Below are 22,938 nucleotides of genomic sequence, written 5' to 3' on the forward strand. Positions count from 1 at the left end.
CCCCGCCTCCCCCACTCCCCCACACCCGGGAGCCCCGGACCCCCGCCACTCCCAACACCCGGGCGCCCCCGCCTCCCCCACTCCCCCACACCCGGGAGCCCCGGACCCCCGCCCCCCAACACCTGGGCGCCTCCGCCTTCCCCACTCACCCACACCCGGGAGCCCCCGGACCCCCGTTACTCCCAACCCCCGGGAGCCCCCGCCTCCCCCACTCACACCCGGGAGCCCCGGACCCCCGCCACCCCCAATACCTGGGCGCCCCCGAGCCCTGCCACCCCCAACACCCAGGAGCCCCCGCCTCCCACATTCATGCAACACTTGGGAGCCCCCCCAACACCCGGGCGCCTCCGTTCCCCGCTCCCCTGACCCCCACCAGGGTCCCGGGCTCGGACTCGGGGTGCTCGGCCTCCCTGGAGTCCCGGGTCGGGGTGGGGCGCCCGCGCCCCTTGACCTGTTGTGCAGCCCTCCTGCAGGATCAGAGTTTCTGCACCTTGTGCACCTGTGCGGGCCGGGCGGGGCCTAGTGTCTGTGCGGCCCTCGCCCTCAGCCCGCACGCGTGAGCCAGGGTAGAGTGCACCTACCCCCCTGGGAGCACAGCGCTCAGGAACCGTGGGCAGGGGGCCCGGGGACTTGGTCGTGCGCCCGCGAGCACCCTATAGAGTCTGCCGGGCCTGGCGTTCCAGGTGGTGCTCTGTTGTCTTCAGAGCTTCCCCGAGCTGCCCAGGGGAGTGCTGCTCCCGGTCTCAACCCCGTGTGTACGGACTCCCAGGGTCTGCAGTGCTCAGAAACTCGGGTGTTGGTTTATTTTCTTCCATTTCGTGGGACACTGTGCGGTTCTTTTAAGTCTGGAAGCTCATGATGGTTAGTTCTGGGGGATTTTCTCTCGCTGTTTTCTTTGACACTTCTCTTGTTTTAGTTCTCTGTTTGCTGTGTGTTTGGGAAATACTATTACTTGGGCATTGGACCTTTTGGACCCTATTTCTACCTTTTAAAAATAAAATCTTTATCGCTTCCGTTTTCCATTTTTGTCTTTTTGTTTCACTTTGCAGGAGATCTCCCCAGTCTTTTTTTCTCCTTTATTTAGCATTTTATTTTAGCCATCATATTTTAACCTTCCCAGAGCTTTTTTGGTGTTTTTTTCCTCTAAAATTCAGCAGTATGTTTCTTATTTCATAGATGCAGTAGTGTCTCATTCTCTTTTTCCGTGACCTCACTTTTTGCTTGTTTCGGTCTGTCTGTCCTGAAACGTTGGGTAATCTTGGTTGAGCATATATATCTGAGAGTGGGACCGTGCCCTGTCCATGGGAAGTTCTGTGCGCCTGCTCTGGTGCTTTCACTGTTGGCTGGTATGAGTGGGGCTTCCTGGAGGAACCCTCAGCAGTATTAACTTTAGGTCCTTTTATTGGGCTTTTTATATTTTCAAGGGCTTTCCACTCTCCTGCCTTGTTTTCAAAGTTGGGTAGAAGAGTGTGGCTGTGACCCTCAAAAATTAGTAAGGAAGGGCGCCTGGGTGGCTCAGCCGTTAAGCGTCTGCCTTCAGCTCAGGTCATGATCCCAGAGTCCTGGGATCGAGCCCCACATCGGGCTCCCTGCTCTGCGGGGAGCCTGCTTCTCCCTCTCCCGCTCCCCCTGCTTGTGTTCCCTCTCTCGCTGTGTCTCTCTCTCTCTCAAACAAATAAATAAAATCTTTAAAAAAAAAAAATTAGTAAGGAAGTGCTCACTCATCTCCCTTTTCAGGAGGACCTCCTGGAGCTTCAGGATTCCTCTTCTGCTGTAGAGACCCCTCGTTGTTTGTTTTTGTTTTAAGATTTCATTTATTCATTTGAGAGAGAGAAACAGAGCACAAGCAGGGGGAGTGGCAGGGGGAGAAGAGAAGCAGGCTCCCCACTGAGCGGGGAGCCCAACATGGGGCTCTGTCCCAGGATCTGGAGATCATGACCTGAGCTGAAGGCAGACGTTTAACCGACTGAGCCACCCAGGTGCCCCGAGACCCCTTGGTTTTATCCTGCAGTCTTTTTTGAGGGAAGGCAGGAAGCAGGAAGGCTAACTACTACTTTTTTGTGACTGTGGTGAAATACACAACATAAAATTTGCTCCTTTGATGTGTAGGGAGGTGCATTAGGTATGCTCTGCAACCATCATCGCTCTCTAGTTCCTGAACTGTTTGCCCCCTTAGTGGAAACCCTATACCCATTAGCAAGCAAATCAGACAGTTCATTGCTAGTTTATAGAAATACAACTGATTTTTGTGTGTTGATCTGGTAATGTGCATCTTTGCTGAATTTGTTAGCTTTTATAGTTTTTTGTGAATTGTGTAGGGTTTCCTGTATATGAGATCATGTCATCTGTGAGTAGAGATAGCTTTACTTCTTCCTCTCCAGTTTGCTGTCTTTTGTTTCTTATTCTTTCCTAACTGCTCCAGCTGGAACTCCAGTACCATGTCAAATGACAGTGCTGGAAGTAGACATCCTTGTTCCGTTCTTGATCTTAGGGGGAAGCTGTCCGTCTTTTACCGTAGAGTATGATGTGAGCTGTGGGTTTAAGTAAATGCATTTTATCAGGTTGGGGAAGTTCCCTTCTATTTCTGGTTTGCTGAACATTTTATCATGAAAGAGTGTTGGATTTTGACAAGTGCTTTCCTGCACTGATTGAGGTGGTCATGTGGTTTTGCCTAACTGCTTTTAAACAGACTTTAAGCATTCGATTCCTCCTGTATTTGGGCTCCAGTCTATACTCTTCCAAACGGAGACAAGTGCCACTGTTGTAACCATTCGGGGGTTCCATGATGACAGTTGGACTGTTTCTCAGTGTTCCTCATTGTAAGCTTGTGATTCAGCTTTTTCTGGCTTAGGTATGTTTTCGTTTACCCATTTGCAGTCTAGCTTCTAGGTTTCTTGCTGTTGTCTTTTCTTCCTTTTGTTTTGCTCTGTGGTTATGTGCCTTTAGGAAAAAAATCTCTTTTTAGGAGGGGTATCAGAAGAGAGTGGAAGCTACCGTCTTTGTTCAGTGTACCATTTTTAACTGGAAATTCCTGGGTGACCTATTTTCAGAGAATACTGGCATTTGATGGAGTGTCTGCTCATAGCCATTGTTTCCTTGTTCTGAATTTATGATGATCAGATGGTCTTCAGATTCTGAAAGTAGAGCCAATTTGATTTGCTTACAGTACAAATGCCAGGCAACATTATTTTGTAGAAGTGACACAGGATGGAACCATCTTTAGCATTGCAATTCCTGCCCCTACCTAAATATTTCGAGGTGAGGCAAGAGCGCAGGGAGTCACAGTGCCTTTGAGACCCACCGGGATTCAGGGGAGGTCGTCCTGAGCACATCGCAGAGGGGAACGCCCACATGTAGGTTCCCAGGGCAGATGGGAATAAGACAATGGTGGTGTCCAGGCAGGAGTGATGTGGGAGCTGAGACGTGCTGCACACAGTTCAGTGGGGTAGCTGTGCTCGTTCTTTCTTGCTCCCCTCCATTCCCAAATTTGGAACTCGTTGCTATTTTGGATTGCTCACCCATCTTGATTTCAGGTAGAGGAGACTGGATCTGCTATGTGCTTTTGAAACCGTTTGCTTGCATTGGGCCGCAATAAGCAGGGCTGGCAGATGGGAATACGGAACACACCGTTACTGCTTATGACGTACATTGTGATTGGTTCCACTTTGTTGAGGAATTTGTGCCGTTCATTAGGCAGTTCTGTAGTTTGAATCACACGTGTCACCAACCATGCTTGTTATCTGGGTGCTTTGTTCATTTGGTCACATAGGGGCACTCAGTGAATGGTCATCGGTTGCAAGTTTTACTCTAGGAGCTAAGAGCTGTGTGACGCGTGCTTCTTGGCTGTGCAGTATAGAGCTGCAGGTCCTTGATGTAAGTGGTGGGGAGAGTGCTCAAGTATAGATGAGTGACTCCCGATGGGGAATGGGCAGCTGCCCCCGGGGACATGTGTAGCTTGAAAACAAAGCTGTGCTTTGCCTGGTTGCTTTGTTTTTCAGTCATTGTATTTTGTTGGATCTTCAATTAATATTATTGGATGATGTGAGCTATATCTAGAATATGGAAAACAGATCAAGTTGATGATTTCTTCACTCTCTGCTACTTACGCTGCAAACCTTTTCAATACCAGAAGACACTGGCTTTGAGCCTGCTGCTTCATGTTTGGGAGGATGGAGCATGAAAAGGGTTATTGAGAACTGGTGTGGATTTAAGTGTTTGCAGTACAAATAAAAGCCTGTAATTGCTGTTCCTAATTCTCATTCCCAATTATAATTAGAAATAAAGCACAGATGATACAACTGTTCCGCTCCGATGAGCACAGGTGAGAAGCACTTTGAATCCGTTAGTTAGAATAAGGAGGCCCAGGTGTGCATGACTTTTTCTGCTCATCACACGTTTGTATCGCTCTCGGCACGGTTTTGCCAGGTGTGGTCAGACAAGCAGCAGAGACTGGATTTTCAGGTTAAAGGCAAAGCGAGGAGCATGCATAGCAGTGAGTCCTCCCCACTGTGCAGGCACCTACATAGTGTTGATTTATTCAAGTGATGTTTGGGCGCTGCCCTCAGAGAGTGCGAGGTCTTGTCAGAGAGAAAGACTCATTAGTAAGCAATTATTACAGTTTCTGTGGAGTGGTGAGTGCTGGGGGAGTGCTAAAGCCAGCAGCTAACTTGGATTTTGGGTTTGGGGCTCCAGGAGTGCTTCTTGGACGTGGAAACTCAGCTGAATTCTAAGGTCAGGCAGAAGGTAGCCAGGAGCATTTGGGATGGAAAGAGACCAAGGGAATGAGGATGGGGAATCAGGAGGGCCTCCCAGACAAGGAAAGAGCATAGGAACTGTGTACATGGGGCGAAGAGAAGAGGATTGTCTGAGTCCAGGCCCTCAGTGAAGCTCCCCTTTGGATTGGTGGGAGATGGAGAGGAGAAGTGGGACTTCTGGATGGAGGGTCTGGTGCAGTCTGTCTCTCGGGTCTTATATGTGAGTCCTAGGGAGCCATGGTAGGATGTGAAGGCAGTGAGGTGGTCGATCTCTTTGTAGACAGACCGTTCTGGCGTTATTCTGGCTTGAGGGGGCAAGGCTGGAGGGCAGGAACTAGTCAGGAGTGCTTGCTAGAAGCCAGCAGGAGATGGAGCAGCAAGGGGAACCAGAAGGAAGAGGTGGTGACCCACTGGGAGGGGAGGAGCAGCCTGAGAGGTGATTTGGACATGCTGGATTTAGTTATTCGTAGATGATCCCAGCAGAGATGCTCAAGTACAATCAGATGCTTACCTCGCTATATACAGAGGAGTTACAGACGGATGACAGGAGTCAGGTCAGTAATAGAATCCACAACAGACTGTTCGTGTGTTCTTGGGTTGGAGGAGGCTTTTCTGAGCCGGACAGGAGAGTCCAGGAACAGCCGACAGTGCAGCCCAAGTCACCGGAGGCTGGCTCAGTGACAAGGGGGGTATCCCAGACACGGATGAGATACGTATGGTTAGTGTCCTGTCAAACGGTAAGAAAAAGGCAGCACCCCCGGTCTTCCCGAGGCAGAGTCGTCACACAGTCTGGCCCTCCCAGGCCCAGGAGGGGCCCCATCAGAGAGCCACTGCCCAGCACTGCAGCTTGAAGGCGTTGGCCGGGGATAGCATCTTCGCCACAGAAATGGCGTCCTGGGCAGTCCTTGTAACCGTGCTACTTGTAAGGAAATTTAGTGCGTCCTGGGTTTGAAGCAAATACAGTAAAACTATGTTGTCATGCTTTCTGGATGCTCAGAAGAAAGACCCTTTATATTAACGTGTACAAAATAAATAACCTGACTTTGGGCTTTTGCTGAAACACTAGGATAATACCACTGTCAGAGGCAGTGGGTTTTTTATTAAAAAGATCTGGAGCCCTTTTCATCGGGAGATGTAAGTGTGTGATAACGTATCTTCACATAGAAGTAATTATCTTCCCTAAAAGTCAGAGCTATTTTCTTACGTAAACAAGCCCATCCAGCCTACATCTCTTCTGTTGTCTCATCATTCTCCCCCAAAGGGAAGAAGCACCCTATCTTGGCTGGATACTGTTTTTCAGTACAGACTTGCTGCTGATAATAACTAACTTCCGTTGAGTATTTTTATCCTGTGCCAGCACCGCCGAGCAGGTTAGGTGTGCTCACTGGTTGGCTCCTCCGGTAACGCTCTGAGTGTGGGCGCTGTTGGTATTCCCAGTTGATGGCACCACGGGGGTGTGAGTACATTGTCCTCTGCTCCCAGGTTCGCACAGCTGAGTAAAAGAGCTCGAATGGACCCCGCGGGTCGGCCTGCCCCCATACCGCTCCACAGATGAAGACCGAAAAAAATTTTTTGGAAAATAATAGTTAATTGGGTTAGTTGTTGAAATTATAAGACTAACACCTACTCTTTAAAAACAATGTTGAACTGGGGCGCCTGCGTGGCTCAGTTGGTTAAGCGACTGCCTTCGGCTCAGGTCATGATCCTGGAGTCCCGGGATCGAGTCCCGCGTCGGGCTCCCTGCTCGGCGGGGAGTCTGCTTCTCCCTCTGACCCTAACCCTTCTCATGTGCTCTCTCTCATATAAATAAATAAAAATCTTTAAAAAATAAAATAAAATAATAAAAAAAATAAAAATGTTGAACAGTACAGAAGGGAGTGAGGAGTGAAAGTGTCAGTATCTATAATTTACCATTTAATGTTTTTTCCTTCAAGTTTAAAAAGATATTCAAATATATATATACACACACATATATGTAACTTGTAGCATTCTGTGAAGCTCTCAAGTATTTTTGTTTTAGTCATTTGTGTCTAATTCACTGTTTTACTCGGTTCATTTTTAGGATTCTCAGTATGAATCACAGTTTTTCATAAACTAACATTTTATTTCTTAAGATAAAAACAGATGAACGCCAATTCCTATTTTTATATGGTAGAAGTAATTACATTGAACATGACGTTTGGAAAACACTCATTTCTAACCCAAATTATGATCTTTTTTATGGTCTTAGACCAAATTATGATTTTTTTTAATATGTAGGCAAAAATAACTGATGTTTTTATTAGTCTCTACATTATTTAGTTTTAACAGGATTAATATTGAGCAGAAGAGGTACATTACGACGTAGTTCTAGGGTGAAGGGCACCAAGGAGGGCATGTGATGGAATGAGCACCACGTGTTGTATGCAGCTGACGAATCACTAAACTCTGCCCCTGAAATAATGCTACACTATATGTGAACTAACTTGAATTTATATAAAATCTTGAAAAAAAAATTAGTTCTAAGTTTTAAAGGGGCACCTTGAATTCTATCCTGAAAAGTAATCCTCTTTGCCGAGGAGTGACAAAGGAAAACACCCAGTGTAGCTGCCCTCCGGATGATAAGGATCAGCCAGGGCGGTGGTAGAATGTTGGTCAGGCGTGCATATGCGCGCGCACGGCCCCTGGTACCTCTCTGGAAGGTCCTGAGGGACTGCCTGGCCAGCGGGGCGCCCACTGCTGGCCAGACGCGCCAAGGCTTGCAGGCCAGCAGGAGCCGTGTGCGGTCAGCACCCAGCGTCCAGTGTCCCTGTGGGAGGGCACTTGTGGCAGATGGCGGCGTCTGAAGCTGTGCCGAGAGCTGGGAGGAGCGTCTTGTCTGTCGCTGTCCCCTTTGATTGCTTCTGTCCCCGTGGACAGGGTATGGGCAAGAGCCGCCGCTCCTGACCTTCGCCTCAGGGGGACCCGCCGCAGGTCGTTTCTAAGGATTTCTGATCGGAAGGCAGCATTGGCCTCTTCTGCCTGGGCTCGTTCTGTCTCAGCCACTTTGTCAGTGACTAAATCAGCTGAAAGTTTGATTTGTAACCTGCTCGTCTCTAGAAACAGTGCTTTGTGCACTGCTTGATAAACATAACTGTCAACTAGATGATGCTACTTGGAGTCTCCAGGGGGTAAAAGGAGGTTCCTTTTTCCAGTTTTTCTTCAGAACTGATAGCATTTCCTAAGAAAATGTTGTGTGCTAATATTATTTCAGAGATGTTACAGTTTTTTCTGTGTCTTTGGTTTTGCCATTTCCTTGAAGCTCTGTTTTCAACCCTTGCGTGACTTGTAATTTTTGAGATTTTTCAGGCATGTTTTCTAGATTGTTACTAGATTAGTACAGACATTCTAAATAGTAAAAATTCAGATTATATGTGCTCACAGAACTAAAATTCATTCTTGGTTAAAGCATTCAAGAACACAACAGCTTTATATTTTCATCTCTGTTGTATGGTGTCCGTATAGCAGTATGTACTCAAAGGGCATTGAAGGAGAAGCCTAACTGGGGCACCTGGCTGGCTCGGTCAGTTAAGCCTCCGACTCTTGATCTCAGGGTCGTGAGTTCGAGCTCCTCATTGGGGAGCCTACTTAAAAAAAAAAAAATCTTAACTCTGATTTTATTTTTATAACTTTCTTTAAACGTTTTTTTAAATTCTGATTTTAGAACCCTACTAAGAACTGCATGTTTGTAAAGATACTTAATTCCTTAGGTTGTAACCAAAGTGCAGCCTGAACAGAGGCCCTCTCCTTCTGTGCTTTCTAGCATGTGTGTTTTCTTAGCCACAAGTAGAACGAGATACAAGGAGACAATGATCTTTTCTGCTCGCAGATGCTTGCACTCGGCCCTGTGACCCCTAAGATATGTGCTTTTCCTGATTAGGCGTGGCAGCTCAGAGTCTGACGCTGCCCATCCTGAAGAAGCTCTCTTTTACCAGGGCGGAGGAGGTGCCCTCATGCACTCTGCCAGGCTGCCCAGCTGGGGAGAGTCCCACCCTGGAGCTCTGGGCCTGGGTCCTGCCGTGACAAGGTCCTAGCAGCCAGAGCAGAACACCCTTGAGGACAATGGAGTCTGGACAAGGCCCCTCTTTTGTAGCACATGGGTTTGCAAAATGTCAACCTCAGATTCTTTTCAGGGCTTTTTGATGCCATTGAAGACGTTTTCAATCTGCTTTTTCACCTACTGTTGTGTGAGTGCAAATCAGCTTTCCCTTGAGTCTCAGGCTGGGGCTGGTAGAGGCAGGGCCCTGAAACCAGCAGAAGGCTTTGGTGTTATGGGGATGGACATGGAGGCTGGGAGCAGCGTTTTGAAAATGCTTAGCACTCAGTTTAGTTAGCAGTGGATCTAGAATCAGAGTTGCAGTTTGCTGTTCAGAGTTCTGACATACTTCTAACAGAGGTCTGGGGCTGGTGCTCCTCCCACCTGTCCGCTCCCCGTTGGAGCTATCCGTGCTGCCAATGGCCTTTGCCTTTGCTTTAGGCCTGGGATTGAGTCGGTCTCCATCTCAGGGGTTGCTCACTCAGAAGAAAAACAATCCATGTTTAAAGGATTGAGAGCATAGGCTGTATAACTTCATTCTACCAAATATTCAAGCTCACAGTTGAGCGTCGTGTGCCAGGCACTGCCCTGCACACATGATTTCATTTCATCCTTTTTTCCACTTTATTTCATTTTCATCCTCTGTATTTAATGCTCACATTTCATGGAGGGAACTCAAGAGTGATTTCAAGTGTTAGGGGAGAGAGGGAGGGAAAACAGGAGAGAGCAGAGTCAGTGGAGAGAAGGACCTAGGTAAATTCCAGGACCATTCACTGTCACATCCAGGAATTCTGTGCTGCAGTAAGCTTGGAAGAGAGAGGCAATCTTCTCTCCCTTCAGAAACTGAGTCCCGCGTGGTGGGTGGAGCGTCCGCATCCACCTGCCTCTTTGCAGGTTTTGCTTTGCCTGAGTTTGGTCCTCTTGTGCTTCTCCAGGGGAGAAGTGGTTTTCTGGCCTGCGGACTAAGCTGTGGCCAGAGCACCCCCCTGGGCCACGGGTCTCATGAAACTGGGGCCGGGCTCTGCATATAGCTTTGTACTTAGATGCGCTTCACTGGAGAACATGACATAGAATTCATGTGGTTCAAGGAGTGAAATCAGAGTGAGTTGGCAGAAGTAAGCATGTGTGTTGTGCCCTGGCCCCTCCTGTCTTCCTTTCCTCCAGAGCCATGCTGCCTGGTGTTCGTTCTAGAGTCTGGTGTTTGTCCACACTGGTCCTCTCTGGAGGGTGTCCTCTTTGGGCATTTTATTACATCTGTGTCTCCTCTCCTGACACATTTTATCGGAAATCTACCACTGTCTCTTGTGTCTCCCTGTTATCACTGGTTGGATTTTTGATGCTGGAATCCTGTCATTCCTGGGATTCCGTGATAGCCAGTAGCTGTGCTTGGTTCTTTGGTTGGATTTATTTCAGAGACAAGAAACTAAATTTATTTATTTAGGAATTTTTTTTTTTTTTTAAGTAGGCTCCATGCCCAGCGCTGAACCCAAAGCGGAGCTTGAACTCATGACCCTGAGATCAAGACCCGAGCTGAGATCAGCAGTCAGACGCCTAACCGACTGAGCCACCCAGGCACCCCAAAATTAAATTTATTTTTAAATTGTGGTGTAAGGCCTGCCTGAAACCTGGCTAGAGGTGGTATGGCTCAGCTTTGTCATCTGGCTCATTGATGGGAAGAACCAGGTTGTAGGATTGTAGCTGGTCCTGCCCCTCCTGTTAGCTTCTGAAAACACCATTCCTCATGCATTAGAAATTAACCAAAATCTCTTTCAGGTGGTTAAAAATGTGAGCACATATAAATGTAACTTTTTAAATGAGGCTGTGAGTTCTCGCCCATGTCTTCCTCAGGCTCTGTAGCTCTCCTGTGCTGAGTCATCGGCTGCAGCTCCTGGGTCCTCGGTGGCCCTTATCAGTCAGTCAGTAGAGGCGGAGCTGGGATTGGAGCCCAGATCTGAGGACTCTGCCCTGTCCTTAGCCGCAGGCTCTGATGTCTCTGTGTCATGGTCCTGATCGTGGAAGTACGCGCTCAGGTATTGGCTTCAGAGCTTCTGCAGTTCTTGTTTGTAACACTGACCTCTGTAAACTTCAGGGATGTATCAGACACCAGTTGTAGCCTAGTTGGGGGGAATGAGCGATGAGGACAGATTTTTGCTGGGGTTTAATAACGTAGGCAATGCAGTTATTGAAGAATGTTAAGGTGAAAGGTCACTTTGGGAATGAAGTTGGGAAGATTGGGTTTTGTTAATCAAGTGAGTAACTAATAGGGAATAAAAACCGAGTCCGGTGTCCACTCTGGAGAATGAGGATGGTTATGGGGCATTTATATCCCTAGCATTTCATGGTTGCTTGGTGAGTGAGTGCTCAGCGTCAGGGTAGTCAGGAGCCATTGTGAGACACTGCCAGGGCGGGGCTGGGGCAAAGGCCCGGGAAGCCCAGGAAGCCCAGGATGCCCAGGAGCGCTGGGAGCTGTGCTGCTGGGAGGGGACGCAGCAAGAAGACGCCCGGTTCTGCTCTCCCACTGCCCCTGCGCCTGGACTTCAGTGTTGGCCAGAGTAGACACTCGGGGGATCAGGCAGGGGAACAGGTGGACAAGCACACGGGTAATGCCAGAGTTAATTTTATCTGTCGAGAGAGCTTGAAGTGTGCATTAATAGATTGCCACATGAGGATGCACTTGTTGAAGTGTGTTTCGCGGGCAAGTGGGCTAGGTCTCTGAGAAGGACTGAGGAGTGTTGAGATGTTTAAAATGGAGGAGTTTTGTGGTGTTTGTTGAAATTAGTAGGCAGTATAATTTTTATAATGTAAACAGGGTTTTTTTATTTCTGTGTTTCTGAACTCCTTAAAGAATATTTGTGGAGCACCCAGGTGGCTCACTTAAGCATCTGACTCTTGATCTCCACTCAGGTCTTGATCTCAGGGTTGTGAGTTCAAGTCCCGTGTTGGGCTCTGCACTGGGCATGGAGCCTACTTAAAAAAAAATTTTTTTTTGGACTGGTTCAAAGAAAATGGTGTGAATCAAAGTACTTTTGGTTTAGTTTATAGAAAACAGCCATTTACACATAAATATTTTTTGTCCACGCTGGTCTTTATTTTTAGTGTTATCTTTCATAGATTTTTCAACAGTAGGTTATGAATCATATCACTACCATGTGGGGTCTTTTTTTATATTTATTTATTTGAGAGAGAGAGCATGAGTGGGGAGGGGGGGAGAGGGAGAAGCAGGCTTCCCGCTGAGCAGGGAGCCCAGTGCCGGACTCAATCCCAGGACTCTGAGATCATGACCTGAGCTGAAGGCAGATGCCCTTAACTGACCGAGCCACCCAGGCGCTCCTGTTTATTTTTAATTTGGAGGGTGTGTGTGAGAGAATATTTTTAGCCAGAGTCATTCCAAAGAAATTCAGATGACAATCTGAAAAACAAAACTATTTATTTTTTTTAAGTAGGCTCCACACCCAGCGTGGAACCCAACATAGTGCTTGAACTTAACTTACGTGAGGTCAAGACTTGAGCCGATATCAAGAGTTGGATACTTAGGGGCGCCTGGGTGGCTCAGTCGTTAAGCGTCTGCCTTCGGCTCAGGTCATGATCCCAGGGTCCTGGGATCGAGCCCCGCATCGGGCTCCCTGCTCCGCGGGAGGCCTGCTTCTCTCTCTCCCACTCCCCCTGCTCATGTTCCCTCTCTCGCTGTCTCTCTCTCTGTCAAATAAATAAATAAAATCTTTAAAAAAAAAAAAAGTTGGATACTTAACTGACTGAGCCACCCAGGCACCCCAAACCTTTTCCTTTTTTAAAGATTTATTTATTTTTAGAGAGCGTGCTCATGCAAGTGCGGGGGGAGGGGTGGGTGGGGGAGAGGGAGAGAGAGGATCCCAAGCAGACCCCTTTCCCTGAGCAGGGAGCCCGATGTGGGGCTCAATCTCATGACCTGAACCAAAACGAAGAGTTGGATGGTTAACTGACTGTGCCACCCAGGTGCCCCTAAAATTTTTTTTTAAGATTTTCTTTTTAACTAGTCTTTATGCTAAACATGGCTTGAACTCACAACCCTGAGATTGAGTCGCACGCTCCACAGACTGAGCCACCCAGGCATCCCCCCAAACCTTTTTAATTAAAAAATAATCTGTGTTCTTTGGGGGAAAAATAAAAGTGTAAGCCGTGCCTTCTGCTTGTGCATCATTCAGCCTGCAGTTTTCTGGTTTGGCAGCGCGTGGGCAAATGGCATCTAGAATGAGCGCTTGACCGTGGACTAGGAAGCCATTCTGTTGTAGTTAATAACAATGATAACTTAGTACAAGAGAGTGAGAACGTTTGATACCTTTAAGAATTTAAAAATACATTTTAAAAATGGTCTGAGTCACTCTCTGTTTTTTGGAAAGTGCCCCAGTTTTCATAATTATAAATGAGTAATCTAGGGTTTCCCCTTTCACTCCTGTGGGTGTATCATTGTAGGGAGCTAAACATAACAGAAGGACTTGTAACTATGAGAAAATTTTGTCTCCGTTGCTTAACAAATAAAAAACAAAAACCGACTACTAGCTTTGTTTCACTCAAATTGTGATAGTGACGTTTGGGTCCCCAAGTGCGTGCCCTGGGTTGGCTGCAACAGACAGGACTTGTCTGTGTGTTTCTACCCTGTTAACACCCTGCATTGCTTTTTCCCCACTTCTGCAGTATGACTTGAGGCCGTGACCATGGATTTTTCCCGGCTTCACATGTACACCCCTCCTCAGTGCGTGCCCGAGAACACTGGCTATACCTATGCACTCAGGTGAGCGTGCTCGCGTCCCGTCCCATCGTTGCCTGGTCACCTCTCCGCTCTTGAATGCCCGGGGTGTGGGAGCTTCTTGCCACTTGCAACCAAATGCTGTCTTCTGAAAGGGAAAATAGCTGCAGAGTTCCTATTGTACGAAGGCTTTACGAAACTATTAAACCATGGAGATGGGGAGGTGGTTTTGACAACCAGACATTCTGGTGACTCAGGGTGAGTCATTGCCAATGTCCTGTTTTAGACCCCACCCAAGTGGCTGTGGTCTCCTGGATGAATCGCTGTGGTTATGGGTAGGGTTTTGTGATTTGTATTAATGGCAGGGTATTTTGAAGTGAACAGAAATAACCTGGAAAGGGATTTGCCTGTGAGAGGAGGAGGAACCCTAAACAGAATTTTGATGAAGCCCACGGTTTCCAGAGCAGCATTGTCAGAAGCTCCGTTTTCTGTGCTTATTCTGACATGATACTGAAGTCTGAAAGTGGCTGAGTGGCCCCTTGCCTGTCTAGTTCACCAAGTAGGAGGGATTGTTGAGACGAAACTGAAGAGTTACACACCACGGGTTAGTGCCGGAGAACACAGCACTCAGCGGGAAAGAGTGCTGTGTTCTGAGGAGACCTTCAAGGCACACAAGGAAAATGCTTGTGTAAGTTTTTTCAGTGGCTTATTTTCTGAAGGATAAAAATAGAAACTAATAAAACTGGAAGGTATTTTAACAAAGGTACTCTTTTTTTTTTTTTTTTTAAGATTTTATTTATTAGAGAGAGAGCACATGAGAGGGGGGAGGGTCAGAGGGAGAAGCAGACTCCCCGCCGAGCAGGGAGCCTGATGCAGGACTCGATCCCGGGACTCCAGGATCATGGCCTGAGCCGAAGGCAGTTGCCCAACCAACTGAGCCACCCAGGCGCCCAACAAAGATACTCTTTAACCGCGTTAGTCAAACCTCACATTAGATGATTGAGTTTTTAATTTACAGTTTTAGGTTTTGTCACCCTTTGACTATTTTTGTCAAAAGTCCTGAAATACTGGGGCGCCTGGGTGGCTCAGTCGTTAAGCGTCTGCCTTCGGCTCAGGTCGTGATCCCGGGGTCCTGGGATCGAGCCCCACATCGGGCTCCCTGCTCAGCAGGAAGCCTGCTTCTCCCTCTCCCACTCCCCCTGCTTGTGTTCCTGCTCTTGCTATCTCTCTCTCTGTCAAATAAATAAATAAAATCTTTAAAAAAAAAAAAAGTCCTGAAATACTTTAGAACAAAGGGAGTGGGCCAACTCAAGTAAAAGTGTTCCTTATTCTGTATTGTAGAGCGTAAAAATAATTACTCCTGGCAACTTATTTTTAGCTTTTAGAACCTATTTTAAAATAGCTCTTTAGAAGTGCACGTGTGTAGGTCTCTGCCTTGGGGAAGCGGTGCTGTGAGTTTCAGCACGCCACACTCCACAGCCTTCCTTCAGGTGGACGTGTGGGTGGATGTGGGAGCAGATGAGAAGTGGCGTAGGAAAGGTGCCGTGCTGGGAGCTTGGACTTTATCTGAGGGCGGTGGGACCCAGCGAGGGGTTTTAAGCTGGGAGTGGCCTGACCAGGCTTGTGCTGGGAAGGATGCTGAGGCCGCTGAGGCCGGCAGGGTGGGTAGGGGGTGGGGGCTGCTCAGAGACCAGGGCAGGCACGGAGGTGCGACGCCCATGGTGGCCGGCACCGGCTCCTTCCCCTCAGTGCTGGTGACTCTGCACCCCTAGCCGATGACTTGTCCAGCACATCTTCATCGTGGTCTTCTTTGTCAGCACGTCACTGAGCGCACAGAGGATCCACCAACATCCTGGTCATTCCACTTATTGAATTAAACTACTTTTCTACTGTGGAGACTGCCTTAGCGTGAAAGTCGGGGGGGGGGGCGGTAATAAGCCCCCTAACTCCAGCTTCCACCCCTCTGGCGCTAGGCCCCTCCCTCCCTCTCCAGTGGGTTGTTGTGAGCAAATCTCTAAAAGATGATACTTTAAAAACAACTAGCCAGAATACTAGTATCGCACCAAAAGCTCTTAGTAATTTAAAATAACCCCTGGTGGGCGCCTGGGTGGCTCAGTTGGTTGGCGACTGCCTTCGGCTCAGGTCATGATCCTGGAGTCCCGGGATCGAGTCCCGCATCGGGCTCCCTGCTCAGTGAGGGGGTCTGCTTCTCCCTCTGACCCTTCCCCCTCTCATGTGCTCTCTGTCTCTCTCATTCTCTCTCTCTCAAATAAATAAATAAAAAATCTTTGAAAAAATAAATAAATAAAATGACTCCTGGTATCTCTGTAATACATGGAGAGCCACTGCTCAGTTTCCCGGATCCTCACTTTTGTTTTAAATCAACCTAAACAAGATCCTCCCATTCTTCCTGAGTATTTACCTCTGAGGTTCTCATCTGTGTTTCCCGTGGTGGTTCGATGCAGAGGTTTGATCAGGGCCGGGTTCGTGTGTGTGCCTGTGGGACTCCGCACTTCCTTCCTATGGGGGATGCCTGGCGCCTGGGGTGGTGTGGAGGCTGTCCAGTGCTGGCGACTGGGCCGGACATCCCTGAGGAGCCCCCCAGCTCCACGCACGATGGGGGTGCAGCCCCTGGGACACTCCCTTGGTTCCCAGAAGCCCCTTAGAGACCCCGCCCCCCGGCCCCTGCGAAGACGAGGAGACCCCAGCTCAGGCGGCAGCCCACCCTCTGGAGGCAGGTGTCTGACTGGTAAGTGCACCACGACCTCCAGCGCGGACGCTGAGAGCAGAGTCTGTCGAGGAGGGTCCCGCGCTGCCGGAAGGCCACGCCAGCGACGGGACTGGCCCATCGCCGGTGAATCCAGCACCGTGGGAGTCTGTGCACAGAGGCAGCCTGAACGCGGCAGTGGGGGCAGGAGTTGGAATGAAATGCGTCGAGGAGGGAGTGTGGACAACTTTTTCAACCAGTGGGCCTGGTCAGGGGAGGAGAAAGGACCCGGCTCTCTTCACATTTTGTCGTCCCCCCCCCCGCCCCCCCCCCGCACCATGGGGACAGATGAGAGTGTGTCTAGATGCTGATGGTTGGGAGCCATAGAGAGGTTGAAGGGGAGGGAAGAGGCACTAGACAGAGAAAGACCCAGCCCGGAGCGCACAGATGGCGTTCCGATGGCCCATCTGCTGTAGCGGGAAGGAAGGGGAAAGGGCCGCGTGAATGTGCGTCATTCCATAGGCTCCGCCTGAGAGGGGGCAGCAGTTCTCCGATGAGGCTGACTGCCCACGGAGGAGGGGCAGGGCCTTATGCCCTGGAGAGCCAGAGGTGGGGGTGAGGCGGGACCTGGTGGCTTTGAGGACCTCGCTGCTGTGGTTCCCAGGGGCCTGCAGCCCTCTGGTACAGGGGCACAGCTGGGTTCATCCCGGGGTCCCTGCTGCTGGGACCCAGAGGCCAGTGAGCGTGGGGGAGGGGCTGTGACGAGAATCCTGATCCGGAGCCCAAGTGAGGCTGAAGAGGACCCCTTCGGTGAAAGATCCCAAATGGTGGGTGATGGAGGGCCAGGGGTCAGGGTCAGGGGTGGCCGCGGAGGTCACATAGAGAAGAACTCGGAACCGTGGGGGTTTGGACAGGTGCCTGTATGGGACTTGCTCTGCCCAGTCCCCCTGCCCCGTGGCCAACCTGCTCTCTTACGACACTGTAGCTCTGCACAGCCCTGGTGGGAGTCAGCACCACGAGCCCCCGTGGCACTGCTCTGCTTCAGGGCTTGCGGCTGCCGAGCGTCCATATCTTCCGGCTTTCAACTGTGGTAGATTTTTCTCTAGTCTTTTAATTAAAAGTGCATCTAGGGCGCCTGGGTGGCTCAGTCAGTTAAGCGGCTGCCTTCGGCTCAGGTCATGATCCTGGAGTCCTGGGATCGAGTCCCGCATCGGGCTCCCTGCTCGGCGGGGAGTCTGCTTCTCCCTCTGACCCTCCTCCCTCTCATGCTCTCTGTCTCTCATCCTCTCTCTCGCAAATAAATAAAACCTTAAAAAAAAAAAATTTTTTTTAAAGTGCATCTAAATAACAGACATTTTTAAAAGAATAACATTTAATTGATGAAGGAACCAAACTAAAATCTGCTCTGAAGGATTCAGTCCGTCATTATCTTTGGGGCCTTTGTACTCTTATTTTATTCCAGTTACAATAAAGTCCTGTAACACCCCAGTAGCTGAGGTGTAGGCTGGCCTGGGTGCCCAGTAGCTCACGTCTCCTACAGATATTTGTACTTTTCTGCTGAGCTCTGGGCACATCTGTCTGTAGGAACCTTGTAGGAATGACGGTTGGGATCCCAGCCTAGGGCAGAGGGTGCCACTGGCTTGTGTGGCCCCTGGGCTGCAGCCCTGGTGGAGGCGTTAGTCCTGAAGGCACCACATAAGTGCTGAGACCCAGACCGAGCGGCCTGTGTTAGCCCTGTCCCCAGGGAAGGATGGCCAGACAGCTGGTCCAGACTCAGAACCTGCAATGGCTGGTCCCTCCTCCCTTCCTCTGAGCCCTCTCTGCTTCGGAGTTCAGTGTGTCCAGGTCAGACTGAAAGGGCCTGAGGACCCCTCTGCTTTCAGCTCCAAAGGTAACCACTGTTACCAGTTTGAAGAGAACCTTCCAGGTCTCTTCTGTGCCTTTCCCTATCTATGTATGTATACGAATGTGTGCTTCTGTTTTTTGTTTTTTAAGGGATAGACCATTCTTTTTTTTTTTTTTTTTTAAGATTTTTATTTGAGAGAGCACAAGCATGAGTGGGGGGAGGGGCAGAGGGAGAAGCAGGCTCCCCGCTGAGTGGGAAGTCCAATGTGGGACTTGATCCCAGGACCCTGAGACCACGACTCAGGCTGAAGGCAGATGCCCAACCGACTGACCCACCCAGGTGTCCCTCTGTTTTTTGTTTTTTTGTTTTAAGTAGGCTCTAGGCCCAATGTAGGGCTTGAACTCATGACCCGGGGATCAAACGTCGCACATTCCACCAAGCCAGCCGGACGCCCCGTGTGCTTCTGTTTTATAGTTTGTCGTAACATAAATAGGATGATACTAGAATCTTTCTGTTTAGCAGTATATACAGATCTCTCATGATCGTGTTAAAGAATTCAGACAGATGTAGCCTGGTTTAATTAACCATTCCCCTGCTGGTGGACAGTTCCTAGTCGTCTGCTGTTGTAACATTCTTGTATTTGCTTCTTCCAGGGCCTTTCTAATCAGACTGACGGGTTTGGAACACCCTTCTGATGGCCAAGGCATTCCAGGTTCTGGGTGGGAGTGCCGGGGCCCCTTCTAGATTGTACAGGGGAGTAGTGTTCCAAACTGGAGCCCCCAGGGCCCGTGGGGCTGGGCTGCACACTGTTGGCTTGCTTGCCTTCTGCTTATTTCTGTAGTGGTCTGGAGTGACCACCACCTGGTTTGGGGCTCATTGTCTTTGGATGTTTGGCTGTCCTTAGATGAAGAGGAAGAGTGTGCTGGTGGAGGGGACTGGTCCATAGTTACACAATAAACTCTGACTTGAAAGGACAGAATTTTCTTAAACTAAGATTGTACTTGTATAAAATATTTTTGGAAGGAGAGCATAACCATACTTTAGGTTATACCCAAATTCTGCTTAGCATACTTGCGGTGTGCTCAGCATGGGTGAGCGTGGTACGTCTCTGCCCCTGCGCCAGCCTCTGGTGCAAGCGAGGAAGGGGCTCTTCCTGAAGTTGTGCGAGCACCTCAGCGTGGATGGCTAGGGGCAGCTGGCGTTTGCTTACTGTCAGTTCGCTTGAAGAGTTTTCAGTGTCAGATCTAATAACATTTAGGGTGAACAGGATTCTGAAAACACTTTTCTAATCTAAAACATAAGGCAAACTTGTCCTTAGCCCGCTTCCTTTCCTTGAGAGCCTCGTGGCTCCTGTTGATTTCCAGGCGCTCAGCCCAGTCTGCTCTCCTGAGGAGGCTGTTGTCCTACTGCTCCCTGGACGCCTCCCTGTGGGTAAGGGGGCCCGCAGAACTCAGGCCCCCTCCAGCAGGGCGGGCAGCCCCTCCTCAGCCTTCCCAGTATGCCTTCATGCCCCCTTTGCTGCTGTCTTTGGCCAGGCCCCTCTCCCCACGGCACCTTCCCTGCCGAGCGTGGCTCGTCTCTGGCTGTAGGTGTGGAGTCCTCACTGGTGGTGACCACACAGTCGTCACCTGGATGGTCTGGGCGGATCCGGACGTGCGATCCCCTTCCCGGTGGAGGCACACGATAGGTGCTCAGTTAACGCGTCTTGCTTTGGAAGAACTTGCTAATAGCACAAAAGAATGCGTCGTTTAGTTTGAGATGGTTACGTGGAAGGGTACTGAAGTGACTTTGTGACAAGCTTGTGTCTGGCTTTATGGTGAGTTAGACGCGAAGTAGCGTTACGTACTGCCCAGTGTCTGGCTGCTTTTCTCCTTGAGAGATTAGCTGTCACATGGTCCCTGTCTCCTTCACTGCTCTGTCAGGCATAGAGTCTACTAGCAAATGCATTCTGGTTTTTTAGTGATGTTGACCTAGTTCCCCATAGGTGGAGGTTCTCGTGAGCACATCCTAAAGCAGGTTAGGGTCAGCTCTAGACTGAAATATTTGGGTGCCTGGGGACTTTATCTCATAGATGGCGTGGCCAGAGCGCATCTGTGGTGAGCATCAGTTGTCCACTAATTTGGGTGACTTCTGCTTTGTGCAAAAGCCATCACACAGAAATGGCTGTCTTTAAAATCTGCACTAGATCAGTACGCGTTCTGTTCATTATTTGCTCAGTATGTTTCAGAAACTACTGTCTGCATTATTTATCTCTGACAAGTTTTTTTCCTTCTAGTTCGAGTTATTCTTCTGATGCTCTGGCTTTCGAGACTGAGCACAGATTGGACCCCGTGTTCGATTCTCCAAGAATGTCCCGCCGTAGTTTGCGGCTGGTCACCACCACGTGTGCCGTGGAGGATGGCCAGGCTGGGGACGCTCACTCCTGTCCCAGTAGCACCGTGTCCCTGAAGGACAGAGCGGCCAGGTAAGCACTGCTTCCCAAACGTGCTCTAACACCGTGAAAACCAAATGTACAAGCTTCCTGGTCTGCAAAACCACACTCTTGCATCTAAGGATATGTATGAACACCACGAAAATTCACACCTGAAGTCGTAGCTGTGCTGCGGATAAGGACCGAACCTAATTCTGGGCCCTGTGGCTCGTCTGGTGCCGACCTTCTTGTGCAGCCTCAGATTTCTGGTTCTCCGGCCTTGTGCTCAGGTCTCAGGGAGGAGCACGGGCACCGTGGAGCCGGCCTCTGGCCTTGTCTGGGGGATAGCCTTACCAGACAATCGTGTGGCACGTGGATGAGCTCTGTCTGCATTGTTAGCACTTGGTCTCTTTATTAAAATCTGTGTGAACTAACAGATGCATCCATGAAGTTTAGCTGTTCACCTCTGTTCGTGATTGCGTTCACTTGATTTCTGAGCTCTCCATGTGCCCATCACATGTGCATACCCAAGAAAGAGCAGTTGCAAAATCTTTGTGCCATTTCGAGATAATGTTCTATTGCTCACATAAGAAAGAGGAGTTTCCAGTCTGAACGGTCATCTTTCATTCAGGATTGGGGTGGTTCCTATGAAGAGAGGTGGTGGAATGCCACCTCGGAGCCAGGCTGGGCGCTGGCGGCCAAGGCCCCACGTGCCTCACACTCAGTGCGGGTTATTTAGAGCATAGGAGAATGGGATTGCAGCCCAGAGGCTCAGGAAATGCACTTGAGGGCCCCAGTCGACTCCATGTGTGTGGGTGCTGCAACCTGGCTGGTTTTCTGCCACTGGGCAAGGCCACAACCCGTGTCTGGCTGCGATGTGCTCACACGCAGCAGTGCTTCGCTGTGTCCTGGCTCCTTCCCTTGCGGAGGGAGGATCTGCTCCCTGCCCCAGCCTGGTGCTGACGTTCATAAAGTTAGTTTTTAGGGGCTTTGTTGTTATCTGTGCTAAATACGGGTACAAGAAATAAGATTGCAGCCTTTCCTTGCTGTCCTTAACGCCATTCCATCTTTACCAGGGACTGAGAGATTGAGCGGTATGTGCGTACGCACACCTATTCTGAAAGGGGTTAAATTTTATAAGTCATAATTTCTTAAGTCATTTTTATTAGATTATTTTAAGTTTTAACCACTTTGGGTCGTGGGGCCCAAAATAATCTGAAAACTGCCTTGTGTGTACAATTTTAGAAGCAGATCTGGGACCCCAGCTTCAGGATTCCTGTGTCAGGTCGATGGGTGTTTCATTACAGCGGAGAAGACATAAGAAAATGGCCTTAAAAATACTGTATTTGTTTTCAGAGATTTTGTGTTGGTAAAATAGAATCCTTTTGAATTTACTGTAAGAAAAAAGTCTGTAAACTTTTCCTTTTATTCTTTTTTCTTAGAACGGTAAAGCAGCGCAGGAGTGCAAGCAAGTCAGCTCTTAGTATCAACCACACCTCGAGGAAGGTCGTGTCCTGCGCAGGGGGCCAGAGTGTTGCTAGCACGCGGTCGGGTGCGGCCTGCCTACGGCCTCCCGTGCTGGACGAGTCTCTGATCCGTGAGCAGACCAAAGTGGACCACTTCTGGGGTGAGTCGTCTGCCCCTTACAGGGTGGGAGAAGCTGCGGGAAGGTCCGAGGTTTCCTCTAGACTCCAGTTCAGAATGCACGCAGCAGCTCATAAGCACCTGCTGCTTCTGTTGGCTGTGCTCACGCATTAATCACTTGTGACGTGGAACCGGCTGAAGTGGTCAGGTTGTAATCTGATAACTCTTTTTCTAGACACGTTACTTCTGTAGGATGGGGGAGCACGGTTGTTAGAAAAATCCACCGGTCTAATTTCAGGTTCCAGACTGCTCTCAGCAGCAAGGCAGACACGGTATTTTTGAGTCCTTAGAAAGTACCCCGTGTGGACGGATTGACACTAGGAAGCAGTGTGGCTCGTGAATCTTCTTATCTAAGGCAGCAGCAGTGTGACCCTGTCCTCGCCCCTGGCAGGGTGACGGCCACAGGGACATGCGGCTGCTTGCTTGTGTCCACTCCATGTTCTGTTCGGCCCCTTTGAGAATATTAGAAGATGCGGATCAGCTCCCAAGAGTTTGTGCTAATTTGAGGCAGCATTGGGTTGGCGCTGGCTCCGTTTGAGTCCGCTAGCAAGGGTGGTTTCCAGGCGATGCCGGAAGCAGAGGGTGCTGGTGGGGCTTCCGCCTCTCCATACCGGGGTCTTGTCTTCCTGCCTGTGCGCCAGGTGTGTGCGCGCCAGGTGTGCGCGTGCAGGTGTGTGTGCGTGCGCAGGTGTGTGCTCGAGGGTCCGGGTGTGTGCGTGCGCAGGTGTGTGGAGGCGCTGTCTCCAGAGATGTGCTTTCGCCTTGAATCAGAAGATCATGCCTGTATATATCTGGAGGAG

The 22,938-nt window shown here is 49.6% G+C and overlaps 1 protein-coding gene across 7 annotated transcripts in view; it reads left to right on the forward strand.

Annotated features, from left to right (window-relative positions):
• Positions 1 to 22,938, forward strand: part of SUN1 (Sad1 and UNC84 domain containing 1) — a 51,742-nt gene that overhangs the window by 527 nt on the left and 28,277 nt on the right. For 4 of the 7 annotated variants that reach the window (XM_034988206.1, XM_034988211.1, XM_034988213.1 and 1 more), the window contains 3 exons: positions 13,480 to 13,576; positions 20,360 to 20,548; positions 21,937 to 22,121. In XM_034988206.1, the coding sequence (XP_034844097.1) occupies positions 13,500 to 13,576; positions 20,360 to 20,548; positions 21,937 to 22,121 (451 nt within the window). In that variant the 5' untranslated portion in view covers positions 13,480 to 13,499. Of the gene's footprint in view, positions 1 to 6,687; positions 7,654 to 10,403; positions 10,839 to 13,479; positions 13,577 to 20,359; positions 20,549 to 21,936; positions 22,122 to 22,938 lie in introns of those variants that run through there. The other 3 variants (XM_034988209.1, XM_034988208.1, XM_034988212.1) reach the window with 3 other exon arrangements.

This window comes from Mirounga leonina, unplaced genomic scaffold (assembly GCF_011800145.1).
Source record: "Mirounga leonina isolate KUSES-001 unplaced genomic scaffold, KU_Mleo_1.0 Mir_454, whole genome shotgun sequence".
Classification (NCBI taxonomy): domain Eukaryota; kingdom Metazoa; phylum Chordata; class Mammalia; order Carnivora; family Phocidae; genus Mirounga; species Mirounga leonina.